The sequence below is a fragment of the Cryptomeria japonica genome, chromosome 1, assembly GCF_030272615.1.
Source record: "Cryptomeria japonica chromosome 1, Sugi_1.0, whole genome shotgun sequence".
NCBI classification, from domain to species: Eukaryota; Viridiplantae; Streptophyta; class Pinopsida; order Cupressales; family Cupressaceae; genus Cryptomeria; species Cryptomeria japonica.
In genome coordinates, this window is record NC_081405.1 from 711,184,949 (window position 1) to 711,208,288 (window position 23,340).

The window sequence follows — 23,340 nt, forward strand, 5'->3', positions numbered from 1 at the left end:
GATTTCATGTCGGCTCAAGAACCTCATCACAATTTCCTAGGTTCAGTGTATCTGGACAATCTTCTATAACACATCACAAATCATCACCAAAAATGTCGGTTAGGTGATAACTCATCACACAATCAGTGAAACCGATTTGAACATCGATATCGGTTGAGTGTTAACCGCTTCCAACTCACATACCGATTGTCCTCCATTCACCTCCTTGCCTTTCTTCGTTGTATTTTAAAACTGGTGTCAGTGGAATTGACCAAAACCAATTGTCTTTACTTCATATACTGGTTATACTTCTCTATACATATGATACCTGTTTGCAATATGAAGACTTAGGAGCAGTACCAGTTTGACTTAACTAAGATGACTATGACAATATGAACATATGTGTGTGTGAATATGTGCCATCAACGATGACACATAAAGTCATCCATTACAAAAATCATCATCAAGCCAACAACATCCTAATAATATTTTATATTACCTTTAAGGATTCATCATTAATAAATATAGAGGAAAGAAGGTGAGTCTTTAACTAGATTGATATTCTAGAAGGTATTTCTTTTGTTGAATCAAAACCAAGTGTTACTGATTTAGGTATAGGTTGTAGGTGCTAATAAATCAAAGACCAATATGAAATACAAAGCCCTTTTCCTCTTTGATTGAGAAGTTATTAATGAAAAATCTTTTACCACACATTGAAACATATAATTGCTACCTATATATATCACCTTGAATCTTAGGTCTCCATTCTTTTTCATCTTCATTTCCACTGATTTATATAAGAGGACTAAGTACCAACAAATTTGTCACTATATATGGTGTATTGCTTTTGTGTTGATTTTCTTGTAATCATGTGATTTTTTAAGTTTTTGCACATACCTCTGCTCATAGATTAGCGTAGGAAACACATTATGTATCTCTACTTCCTTCACCAAAACCATTTCAATGATAACATCTTTGTAAGAATAAACAATCGTGAGATCACTAAATGACACTGAAAATCAAATTAGATAAAATCCAAATCCATCCCGCCATATCAAGAAAATGTTCCAAAAAAATAGTGACAACTCAAACAAAGATTTAGCAAGAAGGTCGAGGTTTCTTAAAACCACAACTAAATAAAATGACCAACTACAATCTTAAACCTAAATTTTGAGTTTTGAATTTGTTCATACAACTAAATATGAAGTACTTAACCCTCTTATATCTTAAAATTGAATCAAATAATAATTGACTCATACCCAAAATATAAATAAATGAATGTGATTTTAATCATGTAGAGTCTGATTTTAATCATGTAGAGTCTATGGGACCCATAAAAACATCCTTAATTTCTCTTCAAGCTCTTTTCAAAGCCAAACTTCCTACCATTAATTTTAACAAGGAAATTGATCATCTGATTAATTTTTTCTTTCTCAAATAAGTGATACATGTTGTCAACCTTCAAACCTTTTTCGTACTATGTACATATATCTTCAAAGAGAGGTTACAAGTTCAAATCTCACAAGGGGGTAAAGTATGTACGCCTCGTTTGTAGTGCAGTTAGGTACCTCCCCCAAGAAATATGAAGTAGTCCATGAGGTAGTCCTATATTGCTTTAACCCATCTCTAGAACTATAAAAGACCCTTTCATTTTCTTTATATCTTCGTAAACCATACATACATAACAATTGGGTGAGAACTCTACCATTCCCAATTGTCAATCCCAACATTCCCTTAAATATTTGCAGTCTTAGTGGACCATTAAAATTGCTCTTAAATGTAACGCGTGTTTTATATTTTCAGCGTAGGCGGCCTTAGAGAGAGTCAAAATCCGTAGGGAGAGAAAAAGCCCACTAATTATAACTATATAAACCAACGTTAAAATAAAGTTAAAAAACATTCATAGTGGTCTCCATCGACCTGTGTAGGGTTTAATTTTTTTTTTTCTTAGATTTAATCTGGATTTTGATCACGGTTGCTTGATCAGAGCAGAGAAATATTCTGCCACATTCTGAGAATTCAATTGAGGTAAGTTTTGCAAAATTTGGCCTTCAGTTGATTGTGCTTTTTCGATTTTTATTTTTCTCTTTTTCTGATACGACTTCTGTCCGATTTTTAGGACTAGATTGATGCAAAACTTGGAAATTGGCTCTTAATTTAGTGAAAAATCGCAGAGATAAAATTTACATTTGTTTTCGGGTTGATTGGTAAAATCGCCCTTTGATGAGATGCGATTGATGTAAATTGACGTTTTGATGTTTCATTTCAGTGTTATTTTGTTTCAAAGAATTCTTGATCTAAAATTTAAAGACTTCTTGGTCATTTAATTAAAACCAAGCTTTGACGATGAAATGGTTAATGTCAAATTTGTAAATTGTGGCTTTCAGTTGAGTGATATTTTGCAGATACGAAATTAAAGTCTGTTTTTCTCGTTGTTGAATAAAAATGCCCTTTGATGAGGAGGAATCGACTGATGTAATTTGAAGGTCGTTACGTTTTATACTCGTGATTTTGTGTGAAGAACTCGTTGATCTGAAATTTAAGCAATTTTTTGTCATTGAATTAATAATGACCTTTGCCGGCGAATTTTTTAGTGCAAATTTTGTAAAATTGAGCTTTAAGTTGAGTGCAAAGTTTGCTGAAATCAAAATAAAACTGATTCTTTGCCATTGAATATAACTGGCCTAAATTGGGGAATCATATGATTTAAAATTTATGGCAATTGCATTTAATTTCACCAGAATGTTTTTGAGATTTTCGTTAATCCGAAATTAGCTTTTTTTTTCTTTTGTTGCTGGACTTTTATCAGGAAGCATTTGGTGTAAAATTTAAGGTTTTCGTATTTCACTTCTCGGAAATTTTGTTGATCTGCACTTTTAAGACTTTTTTAAATCATTAATTGCTGGACAGTCTGGAGGAAGCAAACGATGTAATTTTTGGGGGTTTTGCATTTCATATCGGAGAAAATTTGCTGATATGCAATTTTTAGGGCTTTTTTAGTCTTTGAATATAGTTGGACTTTTGTGTGGAAGTGGTAAGGCTTTTGCATATTATTCCACTTTTTAGTTTTTTTTATTAATTTTTATAGAAAATTGGACTTTTGTGAGGAAATTATTGATATAATTTTTGTGTTTATTAGATTTGAAGTGAAATTTGGCGGTTTTTTTCTTTTAGTAATAAATTTTTTAAAATCATCAGCAAAATATAAATGACATGGAGGAATATATTAATAGTGGAGAATGGAGTTTGATATTATTGAAAAAGTTTGAAAATTTGAAGAAATACACTATGTTAAAAAAAACATATATAATAGGATTACAATGTGGGTTTTGGAAGAAATTTTACAACCACAGAAATCAATCTGTTGGAAGGCAAAGAACCTGAATTTGAACTAAAATTTTGGAATGGTTTGGCATGACTTTGGATTTAGAATTAATTTTAACAAGTGAGTAATTTTGAATCAAGCTGACTTTATGAGATTAGAGCAATTTTTGATGTACGTATGCCTATGTTATCAAATAATTAAAAGGAACATTTAAAGCTCGTTGCAGTTGCTAAATACTAAATAGTTTAGATCTTGACTTTATATTGTTGTTGCAGAATCAAAATTCTAAAAAATGTTAGAGCAATTGCTTATCTTCACCAGAGGTGGATTGATTCTTTGGACATGCCGAGAGCTTGGAAATGCCCTGAAAGGCTCTCCCATTGATGCTTTAATTCGGTCCTGTCTTTTGGAGGAACGATCTGCTGATGCAGCTTATCAATATGATGCCCTTGGGGCATCTTACACGCTAAAATGGACCTTTCATAATGAGTTAGGCCTTGTTTTTGTGGCTGTTTATCAGCGTATGCTGCATCTTCTGTATGTGGATGAGTTACTTGCCATGGTAAAGCGTGAATTTGTGGAAATTTATAATCCAAAGCGAATGATTTACACGGATTTTGACGACACCTTTAGGCAGCTGTTAAAAGAGTCTGAGGCTCGAGCAGAAGAAATGAAGAAAGTGAAGCAGATAGAGGTTCCAATAAAGAGACAAGGGCAAAATGTGAGTCAGAAAGCTGGAACTATGGGTAAGGGAGGAAAGAGCTCAAGCAGATCGCAAAGCAAAAACGGTGCAGATGATGAAGATGGTAGGATTTCCAGCATAAAACCACTTTCCAATGGAAATGCCAATGGAGAGAGTAAAAAGCATGAGAACGGTGATGTTGAAAAAACAACTGAGACAGCCTTTGATGTTAATAAGTTACAGAAATTGCGGTCAAAAGCTGGTAAAAAAAATGAAACCAGTAAAGCCCCAAAGGAAGAGCAAGGGAAGAAGAAACTAAAGAAGAATAGAGTTTGGGATGATAAACCTCAGGAGGTGAAGCTGGATTTCACAGATCCTGTAAAAGAGAAAGGGGAGGAAAACGTAGCAGCCTTAGGAGATCAAGGCAAAAGTATGATGGACAAAGATGAGTATGAAAGCAGTGAAAGTGAGATAGAGGAGGAAGAAGATGCGAAAGGAAGAACTGATTCTGCCCCCAAGAAGAAAGGATGGTTTTCTTCTATTTTCCAGAGGTAAAAATGTAGTTTTCTTGCCATTTGTTTTGTATCTTGGTGTTGAAGTGCAAATTTTGGAACATAAGAAAGACTCAAATGCTCATTTGTTATCTGCATCGTATTAAATATTAAATGATTTTTCTTTATATTTGTTCTCATTAGATATGATTTTGATTACTTAAATTTTTTTACAGTGAAAGTCTAACAAAATAGTACTATAGAAGCAATAGCTATGGATTGTAGTGCCATAATGATCATGCCATGGGTAAGTCTATAAAGGAATTAAAATGCCACCTCCCAATTTTGTATCTTTGTCAACTTATGATGAACAGAATACAAGTGTATACATATGAGTGTAGAGTAACTCTTCAAAGCTGTTTGGCTCAATTAATGGTGAGTATTCTGATGTTAAGATCCAAAGTAGGTTCTCCTCTTTGTGAATTCAAAACACATGGACTAAAACAGGAAAGACTAAATTATAGTGTTGAGTGTAGTAACTAAAACATGCAAATTTTTAAGTGAAGAAAATCATGTTTCTCACATAGATATAAAGATATACAATGAACATTATTGGGCAACATGGAAAGAAGCGACTGCACAAAACCTATTCCAGTGCAACTTAAATTACTATTTTTTAATAGCATCTAGACACCAAACTAGGAAAACTTGTTTAGGTTCTTTCCTTGGGGAGGGTCCTTTCCATTAGTTTAGTTGAAACTAATTTGCACTTATATTTGCTTTCTTCTTGGATTAGATTTCTAATATATGATTATATTATTTGGCTGCTTTGAATGAAAAGTAAGCCAATGACATACCTTCCAATCACATACTGTTACAGTACATCAATTGAATTTATCTAATTTGTAAGTAGAAAAAGAGAGGGTAAGCAAAAGGTGACAGATGTGTTTGGAGTCTTGTGAATGACTTGATGAATTCCTTTCTTCTTTTCTCCTACTTATTAGAGTTCAACAAGATTTAGTTGATTTGTGTCCATGATAGATTAGCTTAGAGAAAACCTATGCCCTTTACAACCAAGAGACATGCTTTTAGTCTTCATCCCTGAATTGGTACTGTAACTGAGTTTGTCAAATGGTCAAGTATAAGGGATAGATGATTTTGTAATGCTATTCAAAGCAAAATAGCAAAATAGAATATTCTTCAAATTTGTGCTCTTCTGTTACAACTTGTTCCACTAGGAATCTATCTTGGCTTGCATGCAAGTCAAATCCAAGTGTAAGACGCAATTGAGTACTCGGAAAAATCCTTGCGCTTTCTTAATGAGGAACTAGCAGTCAGTAATGGGTTACTAATCTAAAACAAACATTCTTCCATGTACCTTAATTTATCAATAAATTCAACTTATAATCTACTTTTGCAAGATTCAACCTCAATAGCAGATGGACGGAATAATAAACCCAACTTCATCAATCTTTAAATGAGTTGTTACAGAAAGCTATAATACATGTTATTGACATGGTTCTGAAGTCCCTTGTGTAAAACACTTCCAGATTATCGAGTGGGATTTCCCAATATGAACAGATACATACATTAATGAGTTGAAGTACACAAATCAATTGATTGTAGTAAACATGATTCTACCATTACAAGAATTTACACAAGAGCCTTTTTTTTTGGTTATCCTCAGGGTATCCCCGCGACTCAGCCCAGCGCTCAAACCTAGAACCTTGGCTTGGACATCAACAACCAAGTTTGGGGCTCAGGAGAGAGGCGAGCTGAGGCGAGACTAGTCCCTGGGGCCGCGCGGCAATCAGCACTCGCCCCCAAGTGTGCGCGGCAGAATAATTTACGGGCCAGGGAGTCAAACCCAAGACCTTGGGGAGCAAACCCAAGACTCAAGCCAACTCCGCTAGCCTGCGGGGGGCAATTTACACAAGAGTCTTAGCATAGCTGTTGCATAAGTGGTTGGACAACTTGGACTAATGCAAAATGGCAACAGCAATCCCTGGACTGGGGAGGCAGAGGGTAATATAAACGTGGTGGCCTTCACCTGCCCCCAACCATGGGTTTGGAACTTTGAACAGAAGCAATTTGAAAGGCCGCATTGGAAAAATAATGGGTGTACGCATATACATAAAATCTCAAAATAATAATCTGTGCAAAAAGAGTAGCCTAATGAGGGATATGACACTTTTGGATGCCAAGCTTTATCAACTGTATACAATTGCAAGCAGCTATGGATTGAGATGTGAGCTTACTAACTGCTACTATGACTGTCATTATGGACACTCAACATGCTCCAAAAAAGAGAATGGAAAATCTAAGTCACACAGTAAAAAAGTAACAAGTGGGCTGTACCTTTTTTCCACTTTTTGTGCCGTAAGTATCAAGTGTAGTGTAAGAATCCCCTCCAATTTATTGGATTAGATGCAATCTCTATGTCTGTCAAATCATGCATCAGAAGTCATGAAATTTCTTGAGCCATATATAACTCTACTTATTTTTTGTATTAGTGAGAAGGGTCTATGGGAAAATAGAATTTAAAAGTTAAGACTCCTACCAGGAAAATTATACACATACAAGATCTGGTCATGTAGTCCTCCCTATTGGAGTATGGATATCCTTCTCTAACCAGAGAATCTGTAGAAATAATGTTGGATAGCTGTGGGTGATTTTATTTTTTCAGATTTTATTGGAGAAATTCATTTTATATAGTTATAACATACAATGTACATACATTTATAGACAGTGATAAAGTGTCTTAACTGGACATTAATCAGCCATAGAAGTTTTTATGAATTGGAGGCTTTTTGTTGAATCTTGGACCAATATTTTTTCACAATTTATGGTTGACACAGATTTGAAATATTTGGATTTCCTTCCAGTTTGATTTATAGGTAAGGGCTTAACAACTTCATATGTGGTAAGTACATGTCCCAAATTGTCTGCTTTAACAGCAGTTAAACTGTATGGATTTCCTAACTAGGATTTCCACTCTAGGAAGGCAAAGACTATACTCTTACACTTGTGGGTGCTCCCTCAGCTAGATGAAGTGAATTCTATAGAATAATCATTAGAGCAAAGAATAAATTTACAGCTTTGATAAGATATTGTACAGCCATTTAATATTCTGCAAAAAATTATGTTGTTGAAAGGTGTAAGGGTATTATTTGATTAAGATGCACTTAAATGGGCCAGAAGCCAATACACATCATATGGTGAGCATCAACGATTCAACACACTATAGGATGGGACTGTGCCTCTGTATTATTACTTACATTTTTGGGTATCTTCTAACATTTATACCCATATCCTTATTTGAAAACGGCTTCCCTATCGCTGTACATATTCTCCATGTCTCCTGGTGAATATGCTACAATTGGAAGGAGAATTCAAAATTATTGTTATTGCCATCAATCATGGTTGCATTTTTAATTAGATTTCTTGAGATAAGAATGCACTTTTGTTTTTGACATTAATGTGTTTTTCTGTGAGTTTTATGGGTTTCGGCCTATCTATGTATAGTGTGGATTCATGATTAGCTGTTACATGAATCTTAGGGAAGCTAGTATTAATAAGTATTTGTATCTTTTGCTAAAAATAAAAGTCAAAATGTTATGTTCCATTTTGACGAATGTTTTATTATTTAAGTGTACGAGAATATTAGTGTAGACTGTAGAGGAAAGTCGGTATTAATAACTATTTATATCTTCTGTAAAAAAATAAAAGTCGAAATGTTATGTTCCATTTTGATGAATGTTTTATTATTTCAAGTGTACGAGAATATTAGTGTAGAGGAAAGTCATTTACATATGTAAACCTTTGAAGTGGTGCTATCTGTCATGGGAGAGCGCATTGTCAACAGGAAACATGGGTACAGTGACAAAGACATTGTTGCCATACACTTAGTCATTCGTGTAAATCTGTTTCCTGATTTGAAATTGGCCTTCCTGCCCCCACATCTCATGTTTCTGTGTGATTGTGCGAGATGAGATAAAGGGCCATGTTATCTCCCATTATTAGCAATCTAATGATAGAAGCCTATATTATTCTAGAGAATAGCTTCAGCAAATTGCAGGAATGTGATCATTGCTTATTTTACGCTTAATCTAACTTGCAAGTTCAGTTGAGTTATCCATTCTCTCCAATTTGTCTGTACTCATTAATTGTTATGAATCATGATCAAAACTTTATTCTCTTGTGCAGTGTTTCAGGTAATTCTATTCTGGAAAGATCGGACCTAGAGCCAGCTCTGAAAGCTCTAAAAGATCGACTGATGACCAAGAATGTGGTCTGTAGTCCTGAATTTCATAATACTCCTCTTAATTCCATAAGAAATGTTTAGTTTTCTTTATAGTAACTGTAAATAGAACATGAGAATAGTAACTGTAAATAGAACATAAGACAGACTAGAATGTTTCCCATGTCGCAGGCAGAGGAGATTGCCGAAAAACTATGTGAATCAGTAGCAGCAAGCCTGGAAGGCAAAAAATTGGGCTCGTTCACAAGAGTCTCTTCCACTGTTCAGGTATGTTTTGGAAATAAAATAATGTGGAAAATTAAAGCCAAAGATTGATAAGCATAATTTGAGCAATTTGTTATTTTGTTTGGTGAACACGATACACTACTGTATTGGATCAATTTTTATATTTTTTTTATTGTAATTGTGTGTCTCATTAGATTACTTTTTGACTGCAGACAGCTATGGAAGAAGCCCTTCTTCGCATCCTAACACCCCAGCGATCTGTGGATATTTTGAGGGATGTGCATGCTGCCAAGGAGCAAGGCAAGCCATATGTCATTGTCTTTGTGGGAGTAAATGGTGTGGGAAAATCAACAAACCTTGCAAAGGTTTGCCACAATATCTTGTTTGAGGGTTATTTTGTTACTATTCATTAAACTTTTGGAAGTGTATGCAACTAACCAAATTATTTAACTGTTTGTCCTCTCTTTTGAGCAACGCTACAGGTTGCATATTGGTTGCTGCATCATGACCTAAGTGTTATGATGGCTGCCTGTGATACATTTCGATCAGGAGCCGTTGAACAGCTTCGCACTCATGCTCGAAGGCTTCAGGTAAGATTAACATGTAGTTCATTTGTCCAGTAGTTCAAGGAGTTTGAAACCATCAATTGTATGTCTTAATGATTGGATTTTTATCATTTTTAGATTCCTATATTTGAGAAGGGGTATGAAAAGGATCCAGCAATGGTAGCAAAGGAAGCCATTCAGGAAGCCAACCGCAATAAAGTAGATGTTGTTCTTGTGGATACAGCTGGACGAATGCAGGTATACATCAGAGAACTTTATTTGATAGCAGTCTGAGTTTTAAATAATATGGGTCCACGACTTTCATGTTAGATTAAGCAGGGATTTGTTCTCTGGAAAATGGCTGTCTGGCATTTGCATATATTAGTTACAGACTTACTGTCCGCAAGTAGTTGGGTGATGTTTCTATGCATTCCATCTTGTAGGATAATGAACCTTTGATGAGAGCTCTTTCAAAACTCATCAATGTCAATACCCCGAATTTGGTGCTTTTTGTTGGTGAAGCGCTGGTTGGCAATGATGCTGTGGATCAGCTCACAAAGTTTGATCAGGTAAAACCTGATGGATGCTTAATACTCATCTCATATTATGGATTCTCTGTAATTACTATTTCTTATATCTGAGATAGGAAGTCACAAACCTGGAAATATGAACTGATAAACTCATTTGTATTCAATGCATTGGTGATTCAGAAACTAGCAGACCTTTCGACTTCTTCCAATGCAAGGTTGATTGATGGAATTCTTTTGACAAAGTTTGATACAATTGATGATAAGGTGAGGATATGAACAACCTTACGCAGAACTTTTAGATTCATTTTTCTTCTTGGTTGCTCAGGTTTGTTCGACTCTGTATAACTTTTTGCAAGTGAAAATTGTATTTGAAGATGCCTGGGGTCTCTTCTACTGCGTTCTGTTGTTGATAGCTAGCATAAAATGATTGATCTGCAAACCCTTTATCTGTCACAAGTTGCTTTGAGGCATAGCATGATTGAATGGAGCTACCCAAGCAAATTTATCTCCCTACCAATTTCCTGAATTGTCATCTTTTGTACAGGTTGGAGCTGCACTTTCTATGGTCTACATTTCAGGATCGCCTGTGATGTTTGTGGGATGTGGACAGTCATATACAGATCTGAAGAAACTTAATGTCAAATCAATTGTCAAAACCCTTCTAAAGTAGGGAATTCGCTTGAACCTGCCACATATTTTATGTATTTGGCATCATACTTTAATGAATTTTAATTGTCATCCCATTAGGGTGCCGTATTGTTCCCCAATGATCTCTTTAGTTTGCTGACTGAGGTTTGTTACTGTACAGATAAGGACAATTTATAACAGTGTTGTTTGAGTAGTTATTCTGAATTAAGCTTTACAAAATGCTCCTGTGGGTTGAGGTAAAATAGTCATCACAAATTCTTGTATGAGTGCCAGCATTTGTTTAGCACGCGACTTGGAGAAACTCTTTATTTCTATGACCGAATCATCACATCACCGTTTGTTGTCAATTTGTTTCTTGCTATTGGCTGGCTTACACTTTGTTTTTTAGAGAGTGCTGCAACATAAATGATAAAAACTTCAAGCAATCCGTATAACTTACACCTAAAGGCATTTCTATATGTTGATCTGATATCTTTGCCGAAATTAGATATTGCAGTTCTTTTACATTATACATGAGATCTCGTGGTGTGCATAACTTTGTATTATGATCAATTTTCTTGTGCGCCTTGAATTTATTTTATTTGTGAATGTTGTGGGAGATTATGGAATAGTTAAAAGTTCACTTAAATAGATTACCATGAATAAAAAGATGAAGATTGCTTTTGGAGGTCTCAAATAAACCCTATATAATGTGGAAGAGAAAGCGTTTGATGTGTAACCACCTTTTGTGCAATTCAAAGGGTGATATTTAAGCAAAGAAGATAACAAAGAGCAACGGTAAGAACACAAGTTTTAAAACTCGGACTCCCCACGAACTCGGCAAACCAAAAATTTGGACTCAGACTCGGACTCGTGAAAGACTCGGCAAAAACAATACCGTAGTTTTACAAAAAAAACATAAAGAAATTAATGCATTTAGAGAACATAAGAGCCATAATTGAAACATTACACATGTCATATGATGGACAAACATGCAATATTTGAAATTTCATCATTCATACTAGTAGTTTCAACCCTAAAATGTATAATAGCATTTTAAGTTTATAAAATGTTCACAAAATCACATATAATGATATGTTCAACTCCAAATGTGAAAAACACAATGAACAAACCAAAGAGAAGACTACATCTTCCTCTTTGTATTTTTCCTAATATAGCTCAATTTTTCATGCCTTGAGCTAGAAGTAGTAGCAGTGGGTGTTGTGGTATCTAAATGGTGGGATGATTCTTCTTCAAAGTCAAGGTCCTCATCCTTGTCCTCATCTTCATCCTCCATTTCATCCAATCTTGCTCTTTCTGCATCTTGTGTTGCTCCTCTCTCTTTTTCTACAATTTCTTCTTCGGTAAGGAGGATATCGTCACCATCATTTTGTTCATTCACAGTCCAATCATCATATGGATCAATTTCATCCAAGTCAATGGCCTCATATGAAACACCCTCCACCTGTCTAACTCGAAGGCGAAGGTTGTACCGAGCGAAGACTAGATTATTGAGCTGTTTTTGTGTCAATCTATTTCTCTTCTTTGTGTGAATGCTCTCAAATACACTCCAATTTCGTTCACACCTAGAAGCACTACATGGCTGAGACTAAACACAAACGGCTATCTTTTGAAGATTAGGCGTGCCAACACCATAATTCTCCCACCATAAATCTACAAAAAACATTTAGAAATAGTAGAATTGAGAAAAAAATGTAACAATCAAGTTTGTAGTTTTTTTTTTGCAATATTGAACTAAGTTACTAAATTTTTTCCCTGGTTGTTGTTTTCCTCTCCTATCAATTGCTAGTTGTGATGAAAAAAGTCTCCCCTCTGCACTCTTGTAGATCTTGAACAATGAACATTTCCAAATTCATAAATAGATAGTCAAAGTGTCAAACTCAAATTCAATAGTGAACATTTCCGAATTCATAAATAAAGATAGAGCAATTGCAAATGTCAAATCTCACTTCCAACTCATCAAGAACCTTGTCTCTCAACTCAGGATCAGGTGTCATGTTATCAATGCACGCAATAACACCTGTCATGACCTCCTCATCAGCCCTAAATGAATGAAGTAGAATTTCGGGTTCAAAAAGGAGGCGAAGGTATGTATCGGTTGGTGGAGTTGGTTTGTCCACCTACGATCAATGATGCGCCAAAGGATTTCACATTTCTTTGTATTTCCACAATAGTAATGTGAAATGGCCTCTTTGGCCCTATCCATGGCCTCATAAATGAAACCCATTGACATGCCCTCTCCATCCACCATACGAAGAACCCTTACCAAAGGTTCTGTCACCTAAAAAAATGAAAACAAATTTTAAATTAGTACAAAATTAACCTTTAAAAAATAAAATTAGCAAATAGACAAGATTGTATTAAGTTTACTTTTGTGTTTGATACTTACCGCAGTCAACTCCTCTCCACTTTTGGTGAACCCTTCATCAAAAACAATGCTCACAATCTTCTCTGCATCAGGTCTTTTGGAGTATGCAGACCCCAACCAAGCATCAGACACAAACATCTGCTTAAGATGAGGAATGTCACTAAGAATGCTCTGCAAAGTGATGAAGTGGCTAGCAAATCGTGTCACTCCAGGTCCCACAAGGTCCTTGCCATTTGTGTGTTTTCTCATCAAAGCAAGCACCCAAGTATGGTTGTAGATGAATTTGGTGACACTTCTTGCATCTTCAACCACCTTTTTCACCCATCCAATCTTCCCAATGTCCTCTAGCATCAAGTCCAAGCAATGTGCAACACAAGGACTCCATGTAATTGTAGGATGCCTCTCCATAAACATTCTACCCGCAGATACATATGCAACTGTGTTGTCTGTGATAATTTGGACAACATTCTCAACTCCAACTTCCTGAACCACCCCATCCAACAAATTACACACAGTCTCTGCATTTTTTATTTCATTTGAGGCATCAATAGACTTTAGGAATACCATTGCACCATTTGAAGCCACCAAGAAGTTGAGAAGAGTCCTATTCCGTCCATCTGTCCATCCATCAGATAAAATGTTGCATCCTTTTCTCTTCCAATACCTTTTCTGATCATCAACCACAACTTGTGTATTTTTTACAGCTTTCTCTAGCAATGGCCCACTGAAGTCATGACCCGTTGGGGCCTTAAACCCCTTACCCGTAATTGTTAATGCATTAACCAAACCTTCCCAATACACATTGTTTGCTGCATTGAAAGATAGATTATTGTAAAACCAAAAGTTTGAAGTTGCTATCTTTGCTTGTTCATGCTTCTCTCTATTCCATCATGTACCTTCAAGTGAAGGTTGTGCACCTGGAACATTGCATGGTACAAAAAATTTAGGGTATGATCTAACATGAGTGTCACTAGCCTCACCCTCATTGTCACCAAAAGATGAAAGTGACTAACGACTACGAGTGTGACCAATGGGACCCGAAGTGGACAATGTGAGATTCATTGCAGCTGCCATGGCTTCTTTTGATTTTTGCCTTTCTTCCTTTTACATATCATTCTCAGCAAGAATGGCCTTCATCTCTCTAATAATCTCAGGAGTTGATTTGGGGCATGCCTCTGCACCATATCCAGGTACTTGTGCAAGGTGGTATTTTAATCTATTGATTCCACTCGTCATCCATTTTGTACATTTGGTACAAGTGACCTCCCCTTTTTTGCTTCCTGGAATCCCATATTTCCATGCTTTATCTCTGTCTTCCTGACCTTGGGGTTGCCCTTGGAGTTGAACTTGTCATTGCTAATTTAACATGAAAAAAAAAAAATCAACAGGGTTTTATGAAAAATCAACAAAAAAAATGACAACGAATCATTTGGGAAGAATAACATTCAAAAACAAGAAAAAAATGTGAGGAAATAACTTAGGAAAGGAAATAGATTCCCTTGTTTTTCAAGATTTTTTGGATTTTCAAAATATGGAAATGATTCAAATGAAAAAAAAGAGAGGAAAAATCCTTACCTAGATCTCTTTTGCTGATTTTATCTTCTTTCCTCTCTTCCTTCAAACCCTACAAACCTGTTAACCAAGCAAAAATGCCAAATGAGGTGAAAAAATAAAATAAAATAGAGTTTTATTGGTTAAACGACGTGTTTTCTGGGCTAGGCGAGTCCATATGAAAGACTCGCAAGTCCGAGCAAAAGATTCGTGAGTTTTTCACCAGGACTCGCTTCGCGAGTCCTGGGAGAGTTGACTCGTGGCTCCAGGACTCGCCTCGCGAGTCCTTGGCGAGTCGACTTGTGGCTCCCATGGACTCGCGAGTCTATGGCGAGTCCACGAGTCTTAAAACACTGGGTAAGAACTACATTTGTTGCAATGGTCTGTTGGAAATACCTTGAATGATTTTCCAATTTAAGATTTTTTTTTTCTCAACAAGATAAAAATCTAGTTAAGCAATGCAATTTTATTATAAGTGATTTCTACTTAAAATTTGAGTTCAGTAAGTTTTGAGATATTTGGATGGAACAAGCCATTAGTGGAGAATTATATGATAGGAAATCTTAATGAAATAGATATGAAATTGTGACTTGGATGGAAGGAGCCATTAGTGGAGACTTATATGATAGGAAATCTTAATCAAATAGAGATGAAATTTAAGTAGTTTTAGTACAGCGTGATTGATATGGCCTCTCTATCCATTGGGTTGTGGTCATGATATAAAATCTATGGTGAAAATTAGTGAATGTTTTGCCATTCCCTCTTATGTTTGTGAGCTTGACCTCATCTTCTTCTCTTGTTTTTTAAGTTTTGTTTGTTTGAATTGAAGGTAGGAATATGAATACATTCATTGGATGCATTTTCTTCAATTTATTTAGCCAATCGTTATATAGAATTAAAATTTTTGAGCAAAAATGTTATAGTTTATAATTAATTTTCTTATTCAATATTTGTAAATTACCATTTATCTATTTTTTTTATTGGGCGATCCCCTTAGATGGGGCTTTGAACTTCATAGGATATAGTCTGATCTCATGAAGTGTTTGCGAGTTACTGAAACTAGAGGAGCTTGGGGTTCAAGTTGGCCCTATTGAGGAGTGATATGCTCAATGCTATGGGCACAATAGAGTTTCAAAGCTAAGGTGTGTTTCATGTTAGCGAACATTTAGTGCATAAATTAAATTATTGTTATTTTTTATTGTCATTTCGATTGATACAAAAATTTATTGCATTACTGACTTTTAACCTATATATGTTCTAATTTTAACTTAATAAATATTTTGTCTGCTTGCACAACATTAAGAATTATTAGAAGTGTCACTTGAATTTATATATGCAGATATGGTAAACCTAAAATCTAGCAAAACTATAGCAAGGCAAGGGGTTTTAAAACTATAGCAAGTGCAAGTCAAGGGTTTCAGAGGATCAAAGAATCCCTCAAAAACTATTTTGGAACAATAGAATTATTCCTAAGGCAGGCATCTTTGCGTGGTTAGCCAAAAAAGAAAATTCTTACAGCAGATAGGTTCAAAAAGATGGGTTTTGAGGGTCCATCAAGATGCATTCTTTGCAAGGCTCAAGAAGAAATAGTAGAACATCTTCTCCTCAACCATCCCTTTTCGGCAAAGTGTTGGAGATGGCTATGTGCCAAATTAAGATGGATAACGGCTCTTCCAAATGACATAGTCTCACTTTTTCAAATCTGGCCAATAAGACCAAAGGATGGTACTCTTAGCTCTCTCTGGGAAATCTCTCCCTCTTGCCTTGTTTGGGAGATCTGGAAAGAACGTAATAGAAGAATTTTTTATGATAGAGCAAGAAGATTAGAGTCAATATTCTCTTCCTTGGAAGCCTCAATTGCGGAGAATATCAATAGCACTCTATCCCTTTCTCCAAACTTAAATAAAATTTTTACGGCTAGGGATGATAGAACCAGATTAAAGTGGAATGGCTTAAAAATTCCCCCTTATGTTGGGAATAAAAGTAATGGCAGAGATAATGCAGTATGGACCCCTCCCAAACCTGGATGGCTAAAACTGAATTTTGACAGGGCTTCAAAAGGAAATCTAGGTGCTTCTGGTATAGGATGTGTGGTGAGAGATCATAAAGGAATCATCATAGGAAAGATGCATATGTCTATTCCCTCGGATACCATCAATATTGCAGAGTTCAAGGCCCTATTGCTAGGTCTCTCAGAGTGCTCCAGACGAGGGATTAAATATCTAGTTGTGGAGGGGGACTCAACTATTGCAATTAATGCAGTTAAATCCACGAGGTCACCAAATTGGAGATTACAAGCTCTGTTGGAAAGAATTTCGATGGAGTTGTCCAAGCTTGATGATTTCTCTTGCAAGCATGTCTATAGAGAAGCAAATTTAGAGGCAGATGCCCTTTCCAAGATTGCAGCAGATGAAACCAATCTGTCTTGGTGGGCAAATGAGTTCAAAATAATTTGTCCCAGTGAAATACATTGCATTTCGGGTAACCTATATCGATGAAGTTTGGCACTGTGGAGTATGCATTTCGGATTACCTATGACAATAAAGGGAGGTTGACAATATGTCATCGGAATGACTTATATTGTCTTTCTAGCATGTTTTTCCTATGTTGATAGTTATGGCAATTCTAATGAGTAACCGCCTGAATTGAAGTCTTTCATTTCGGGATAGCTTATGGTGATAAGGGAAACCAAAGGTGAGGTTTTCATCGGAGTAACTCATGCCGATGAAAGGGACCAAAGGCATCATAGGTCATCGGGATAAGTTGTGAAGGCGAAGTTGAGGTGAGATGTTATCCTAACAGTTAAAGCCATTCCGATAGAGCTTTGAGGTGATTGCAATCCGATAGTCCACGTGGATGTTTCACCTGGTTTGATCAAGTGACTTGGATGCAGATTGAGGAGATTAAGAAGTCTTTGAGGACACGTTTGCATGCCAACAAAAGCAAAGATCTACATGACGTTTGACCATATTTGACTGAGTGTTCATGATGTCGAAGGTGATGAAATGTGTAATACAAGTGGTCGAACAGGAGAATTGAAGTTTGTGAATGAAGAGTTGGTGTACATAAATGTGATTGTTGTTGATTTCCTCAGGGTAGGTTGTCAGAGGATAGGGGATAATAATGGTGATCCAGTAGTAGACATGCCTAACGTAGTAATCTCAGAAGTAGTTGTTTTATAATAGTTTGTGGTTGTCAGAATTAATCTACTTCGGTGGGAGCGAGAGGCCAAAAATTTGTCTCAGTGATTGACATATTGACTGAACCAACTCTCTTTTGGTTGGAAGGCTAAGTTTGAAACAGAGTAGCTTTGAATGAGATACAAGGGATCTATTGCCTCATCCAATGACTATCTTTTTGAATCAAATGTTCCCGCCGCAAGTTAAAGTGCCTTATCATAGGCTGAGCTGGCAGTCATCGCCCCTTCTGCCACATCACGTCCAACTCGGTCAGAACTTTTCGTGGAAGAATTCTTTATTTTTATTTGGAAAGACATTATAAATACTCTTGCCTATTGTCAGATATCAATTAATGAGAAGTATTTTGGCATGCCTTTCGAGAGATTTATGACGTTATCAAATCTGCCACATCTCTCTCAAAGTTGAAAGGACGCCACCTAAAGGACCCGGATAAGGTGAGCTGTCTCAGCGACATGACATCAAATATTAAGTCTTTAATTTCTCCTGCCTGGAAGATCGCATCTCGCCACCTTCCTTTCTAGGGCTATTCAATTTGAGGTAACTTGCATTAAAGGCTGCAGGAAGTGGTGAGAATTTAGGGAAGTTATTAATGTCCTTCTAGTGATTCATTATTGTCATCCAGTCCGCTCTTCTAGCTCTTTCAACAGCTGGTTCCTAAATTGTTCACCTAACTTCTCATCCCATATCCAATGATGGTTGTAGAAGAACCCTTTGGCTTCATCATTAGAGCCTTTCCACACCCAATTTCCTGCTTTGGCGCTGACACTCCAATCTCCCTTTCCTCGGTGAGCTGACAAGTCTCTTTCAGAGAGATCACAAACTTAAGGCTCAAAAGACTTCTTGCTTATCCCATAGCCATTAATAATCTTAGCGGTTAAGCTAATTTTAGGAAGTGGGCATTTGAGCAGGAACAAGTAAACGAGGGATAACACTTTCATTTCCTCGAGGTTTGTGGCATCTCTCCTGGATAACCAAGTTGCCAAAGAGGAGGTCTTTTCAATGACAAATGCATTACTCAGTCAAGATGTCCTGGGAGGTCTAGAAACTGCTCTCAATTGAGCACTTCTTGATTCTAGCATACCACACCCAGGAGATATGATTATCTTTTCTGTCCTCGAGGAAGTAATTAATTACTATCCATTTCTTCTGGACCTGAAAGGTCGTGCTTTAAAGCAGCACAAGGCATTTGCAGCTATGGCAATTAGGTTTCTAAACTGGAGGCTCTTGTCAAATGATCTTGACAACAAATATAGGGAAGAAGAATTTGTGGATTTTTTAAGATTGAATGGTTTTCTTCCCCCCAAAATTGAGCAGGAGGTGCAAAGGTATGTTGCAAAGGGTTCTGATGGTTGTAGAAGGGTCCGTGGTCGCGAGAGGCAGACTGTTCCAGGTAGAAGGAGGGTTCGACAGTGTGGCAACAAACATTCTTAGGCTGCAGCTTCATCTTAGGGCCGGTCGACTTCAATTTTTGTTCATTTACAAAATGTGATAGATGGAAATGGCCTTTAACAGTAGACTGAAGAGACTTTCAGAAGTCTCTTTTTCATATTTTCATGAACTCTTGTCCACCTGCTTAGCACTGATGGAAATGGCCTTTAATAGTAGATTGCAGAGACTTTCCGAAGTCTCTTTTTCATATTTTCATGAACTCTTGTCCGCCTGCTTAGCACTGTTAGAGATAGATTTCAGTCTCTTAAGGGGACTCTATTTGTTTTTTTAGCATGGAAGCAAATTGAACTCTTGCTATGTATTTGGACAAATTTAATATAATTATCTGGCTAAGCCGTTATCGACCAAAAAATAAATAAATCTAGGCTCCATTTTAATATGAAAAGATGCTATCTTTTTAATAAAAATATCAGCCACCTTTAAGCACTAAAATGATAGTGTTTGCTTAGCTATTGAATTGCATATTTAAAAGCGACTTTTGTCATTGGTGAATGGAACATTTGTTTTTTTAAGGGAGGGGATGAATAAAAATTAAAATATGTGGATTCTTTAGACTCCATCAATTTTCTTCCTTGTGTTTTAATACATATTAATTGTGAAGGTTCATAGCTAAATATTGAATGACAATCAGTATTGTAGAGCAAAAGGAAGTTTTCTTAATTAGATATTGGAGTCCTATAGTAATTTTTGACTTTGTTCTATAGCTATGCTCTTGTATTTTGTTCTACTTTTTCCTTTCAAGTTTGCTCATGGACTCATGGTTTTTTTTTTGGTCAACAAACGACAAAAGCTAGAAATTTGATATTAAAAAGAAAATTTCAGAAATACAAAAAATTATTAGTTTGTGATCCCTTCTTAGTTTGCCGTAGCAGTGAAGATTTACTGATTAAATCTAATATCTAACAACAAAATACAAAGAGTTTATCAAAGGCGCTTGAAGTCTCCTATTGTCAACCTTACATCTTTGAGCTTAGATTCAAAAAACTTAACAAAATAAAGGGTCTACAAATTCATATCTCATTTAAATTTGACTTTGTTATAAGCTTTTAAATTGTCATGTTCTAGGCTTTTATGTTCTAGGTCATTTAAATCATGCATACACAAATAATCTTACCATGTTAAAGCTGCATTGTTGTAAATAGCATGTGCAATTCCATCAAAGGTGATTAAATATGTCTTAAGAAAATCATTTATATAAAATGCCTCAAAAATTCATCAAAATGCTTATTCTAGAGCTTCATGGCATTATCAATAGAACACATTACATGTTCATATCCCATAAATGATTTGTTTAGTCATTTATTCAACATTTCTGAAGGCCTCAACAATGTGACAATTTTGAGCATATTATGTTATTGACATGTTCAAGGAGACTACATTTCACTCAGCGATTTGTCAAACACTTGGCATGTATGGTTTATATGCTCACATCTTGTATACATGTCATTAAGGGCACCATCATAAAGGCGTCATAATAAACCCCATTTCTAGTAATGTCTTTTTACATCTGTTTGCACTATTTTGAAGGTGTGAAGTTGACACAATCAAGGGGTCATAACTAGAGAAAAATGATTAACATGCAAACTTAAGGTTGTATTTGATTGCAATACATACCATTTTGATGATGAACATACCATGTTGTATGTACACTTGCTGAAATAGTGAGAAATAACATTTATCTTCTATTGGTAGCATGAAATAATATCAGTGTTTCCAAGCTAGTTCTTTGAAAGGCAGCCACATGTTCAACCAATTTTTATTTTATTGCATGCATATATGCAAAATTGATATTAAAAAAATCTTAGCAAACTGCTTATGTTCATGATTATAACAACTTATAAGGTTTTTTAATTATTTGAAAAACTCCTTAGTTTGAGGGACAAGTGACACAAAACATGATGTTAAAAGTTGTTGAGACTCTCCAAGCCAAAACATGACCTTCATAATGCTTGAAACACGAAGAAAGAAATACTATTCTTGCAACCTTCTAAGGGGCTTTGTCCTCTTCCTTGTGCCAAGACCTCTCCTATTGTGGTCTATGGTTGAGAGGTTGTGGAGAATGTTGATATCTATCAACGTAGCGCTTTGGTTTGCAGATTTGCTGGGTTTTGGCCTTCTCTTCCAAACCTTCATCATTGGGTGAGTGATTCTTGGAAGCCTCTTGTTGCTCATGGCATTGAGCTTTTCCCTTGTGCTAAAGGCTTTTTCATTGCTTCATTTGCCTCTACTCATGATCGTGATACGATTTTGGGAAAGATGTGGACTTTGGGGGATCACTCTCTCTCTATTAAGCCCTAGACTCATTCCTTCAACCCCCTTACTGAATCTCTCTTTGTTCGTCTGATTTGGGTTTGCCTCCCCAATCTCCCTCTCCATTTCTGGGAGCCCTCTTGTTTTGAGGCCATCGGTAACTCCATTGGTAGCTTCTTGAAGGTTGATGATGCCACGTTCTCCATGGGTCATTCTACCTTTGCTTGCTTATTAATTGATGTCGACATATCTCTGGCCCTCCCTAGGAATGTGGTTCTAATGGTTGGGGATAGGCCTTGGACTCAACCGTTGGATTATGAAGGCCTCCCTTTTTGTTGTCGAAGGTGCTTCTCAATAGGTCACCTTACTTCAAACTTCTCTCTCTCTCTCTCTCTCTCTCTCTCTCTCTCTCTGCAGAGGTGTTGCTACTTGGTGGAAGGATGCTACAGAAGATCTCTTGACAATTAATGCTCCAATCTCTGTTTCAGTTGACTCCTTTCAAGATGAGGTGCCCCTTACTACTGATGAACCTTTTGTTGATGATACTGCTGTTGTGGACTCTTCTGCCCCCTTGGCTCCTACTTTTGTTGCACCTACTCCACACCTTCGCTCTTCTCTTGGCGATTCGGCTCTTGTTGTTGTTCTACAACAACAACCCGTTGTTGTTCTGCAATGCTGGCAGCGACTCTATCCCTAATGATAGTGTTGCTTGGACGATTGTTTGTCGTAGGTGAAAGGGAAATTCTACCCCCCTTTCCCAACCACCCCCCCCCCCCATTGTCAAGTTTTGGGTATTTCTCCCCACTCTTGAGTTGGGTTGGGTTGTTTCCGGTTTGACAAGTTTGTTTGGCTTGTCTGACTTTGTTCTTTTGGGGTTTGCACTCCTGCTTGGTCTGTTTAAAATTGATAGTCTTTGGCTATGTAAAGGGTCAGTGCCCTAGTTAACGCTACTTTTTTAATCAAAAACACTCTTCTTGCAGCTCAAAGATTGTAGACAAAGAAATCATTTTTTCCCCAATTTTTTCCTTATGCACACACATGATTGATCTTTCCTAGTCTTAAATACTCATGTTAATGCTCAACTTGAAAATGAGAAAAGTCCCATGTATGCAATATTTTATAAATCACTCTAAAATTTTGAAGTACATGATTAGAGATTTTTTTAATTTTGGGTATAGATTGTATTCTTGACTAAATTATTTCCTAGTGTATATAGCAATATTATGTCCACGAAGTATTAAAAAGAGCACAATATTTAGAAAAAATGGGAGAAAACTAGGCAATTGGTAAAATGTTTTAGCAAAGGGTTTTGAGTTTGTTACAAGAAAAAATCTATGTTATTTTTTCAGCCTCATTCTTTGTGGAGGACCTTTTCTAGGAGATTATTGGATGAATGATTTGAGTCAACTGAAAATGTATAGTTCTCAACAATTTATTTTTCTGGAGGACAAGACACAAAGCTATTTTTCATGAAAATATTACCTACCTCACATTTGGGGAGTTGCAAATTTTTAGATGAAAATTTAGCTTTGATTGTGCAATCTAAACTTTGTGGTTTCCAATTAAATTTGGAATGCTAATATGAATGTTTTGTGTCCTTCATTGCGTAAGAATGACTATCTCTTATAATCTTGATGCTCAAGTGACGTAAACAAGATAAATTAAACAAAGAAACTAAAAGAACAAAAAGAAAAGCAGAGAAAGATGTACTAAAATTCTTAATTTTTGTTCAGTTGATATTATGACTTACTAGAAATGTCTTTAGAATAAACTAAAGATTTTTTAATTTTTTATTTTATATTGGAAGCTGCATAAGGGACCAACAAACAACACATA

General features: G+C 36.1%; 1 protein-coding gene across 1 annotated transcript; it reads left to right on the plus strand.

Moving 5' to 3' along the window:
* The first annotated feature begins 1,851 nt into the window (after window positions 1-1,851).
* Window positions 1,852-11,033, plus strand: LOC131062530 (uncharacterized). The gene is made up of 10 exons (XM_057996224.2): window positions 1,852-2,007; window positions 3,580-4,537; window positions 8,684-8,768; window positions 8,910-9,005; window positions 9,176-9,328; window positions 9,446-9,553; window positions 9,647-9,766; window positions 9,952-10,077; window positions 10,219-10,302; window positions 10,583-11,033. Exons 2-10 carry the CDS (start codon window positions 3,597-3,599, stop codon window positions 10,706-10,708), a joined length of 1,839 nt encoding a protein of 612 aa, XP_057852207.1. The 5' UTR covers window positions 1,852-2,007; window positions 3,580-3,596; the 3' UTR covers window positions 10,709-11,033.
* The last annotated feature ends 12,307 nt before the right edge of the window (window positions 11,034-23,340 follow it).

Excerpts from the sequence above, each read along its gene's own strand:
- LOC131062530 (XM_057996224.2), top strand. The coding sequence starts at position 3,597 with ATGTTAGAGCAATTGCTTATCTTCACCAGAGGTGGATTGATTCTTTGG. Across the intron at positions 4,538-8,683 it reads TTTTCTTCTATTTTCCAGAG|TGTTTCAGGTAATTCTATTC; the intron begins GTAAAAATGTAG and ends TCTCTTGTGCAG. Across the intron at positions 9,554-9,646 it reads CTCATGCTCGAAGGCTTCAG|ATTCCTATATTTGAGAAGGG; the intron begins GTAAGATTAACA and ends TATCATTTTTAG.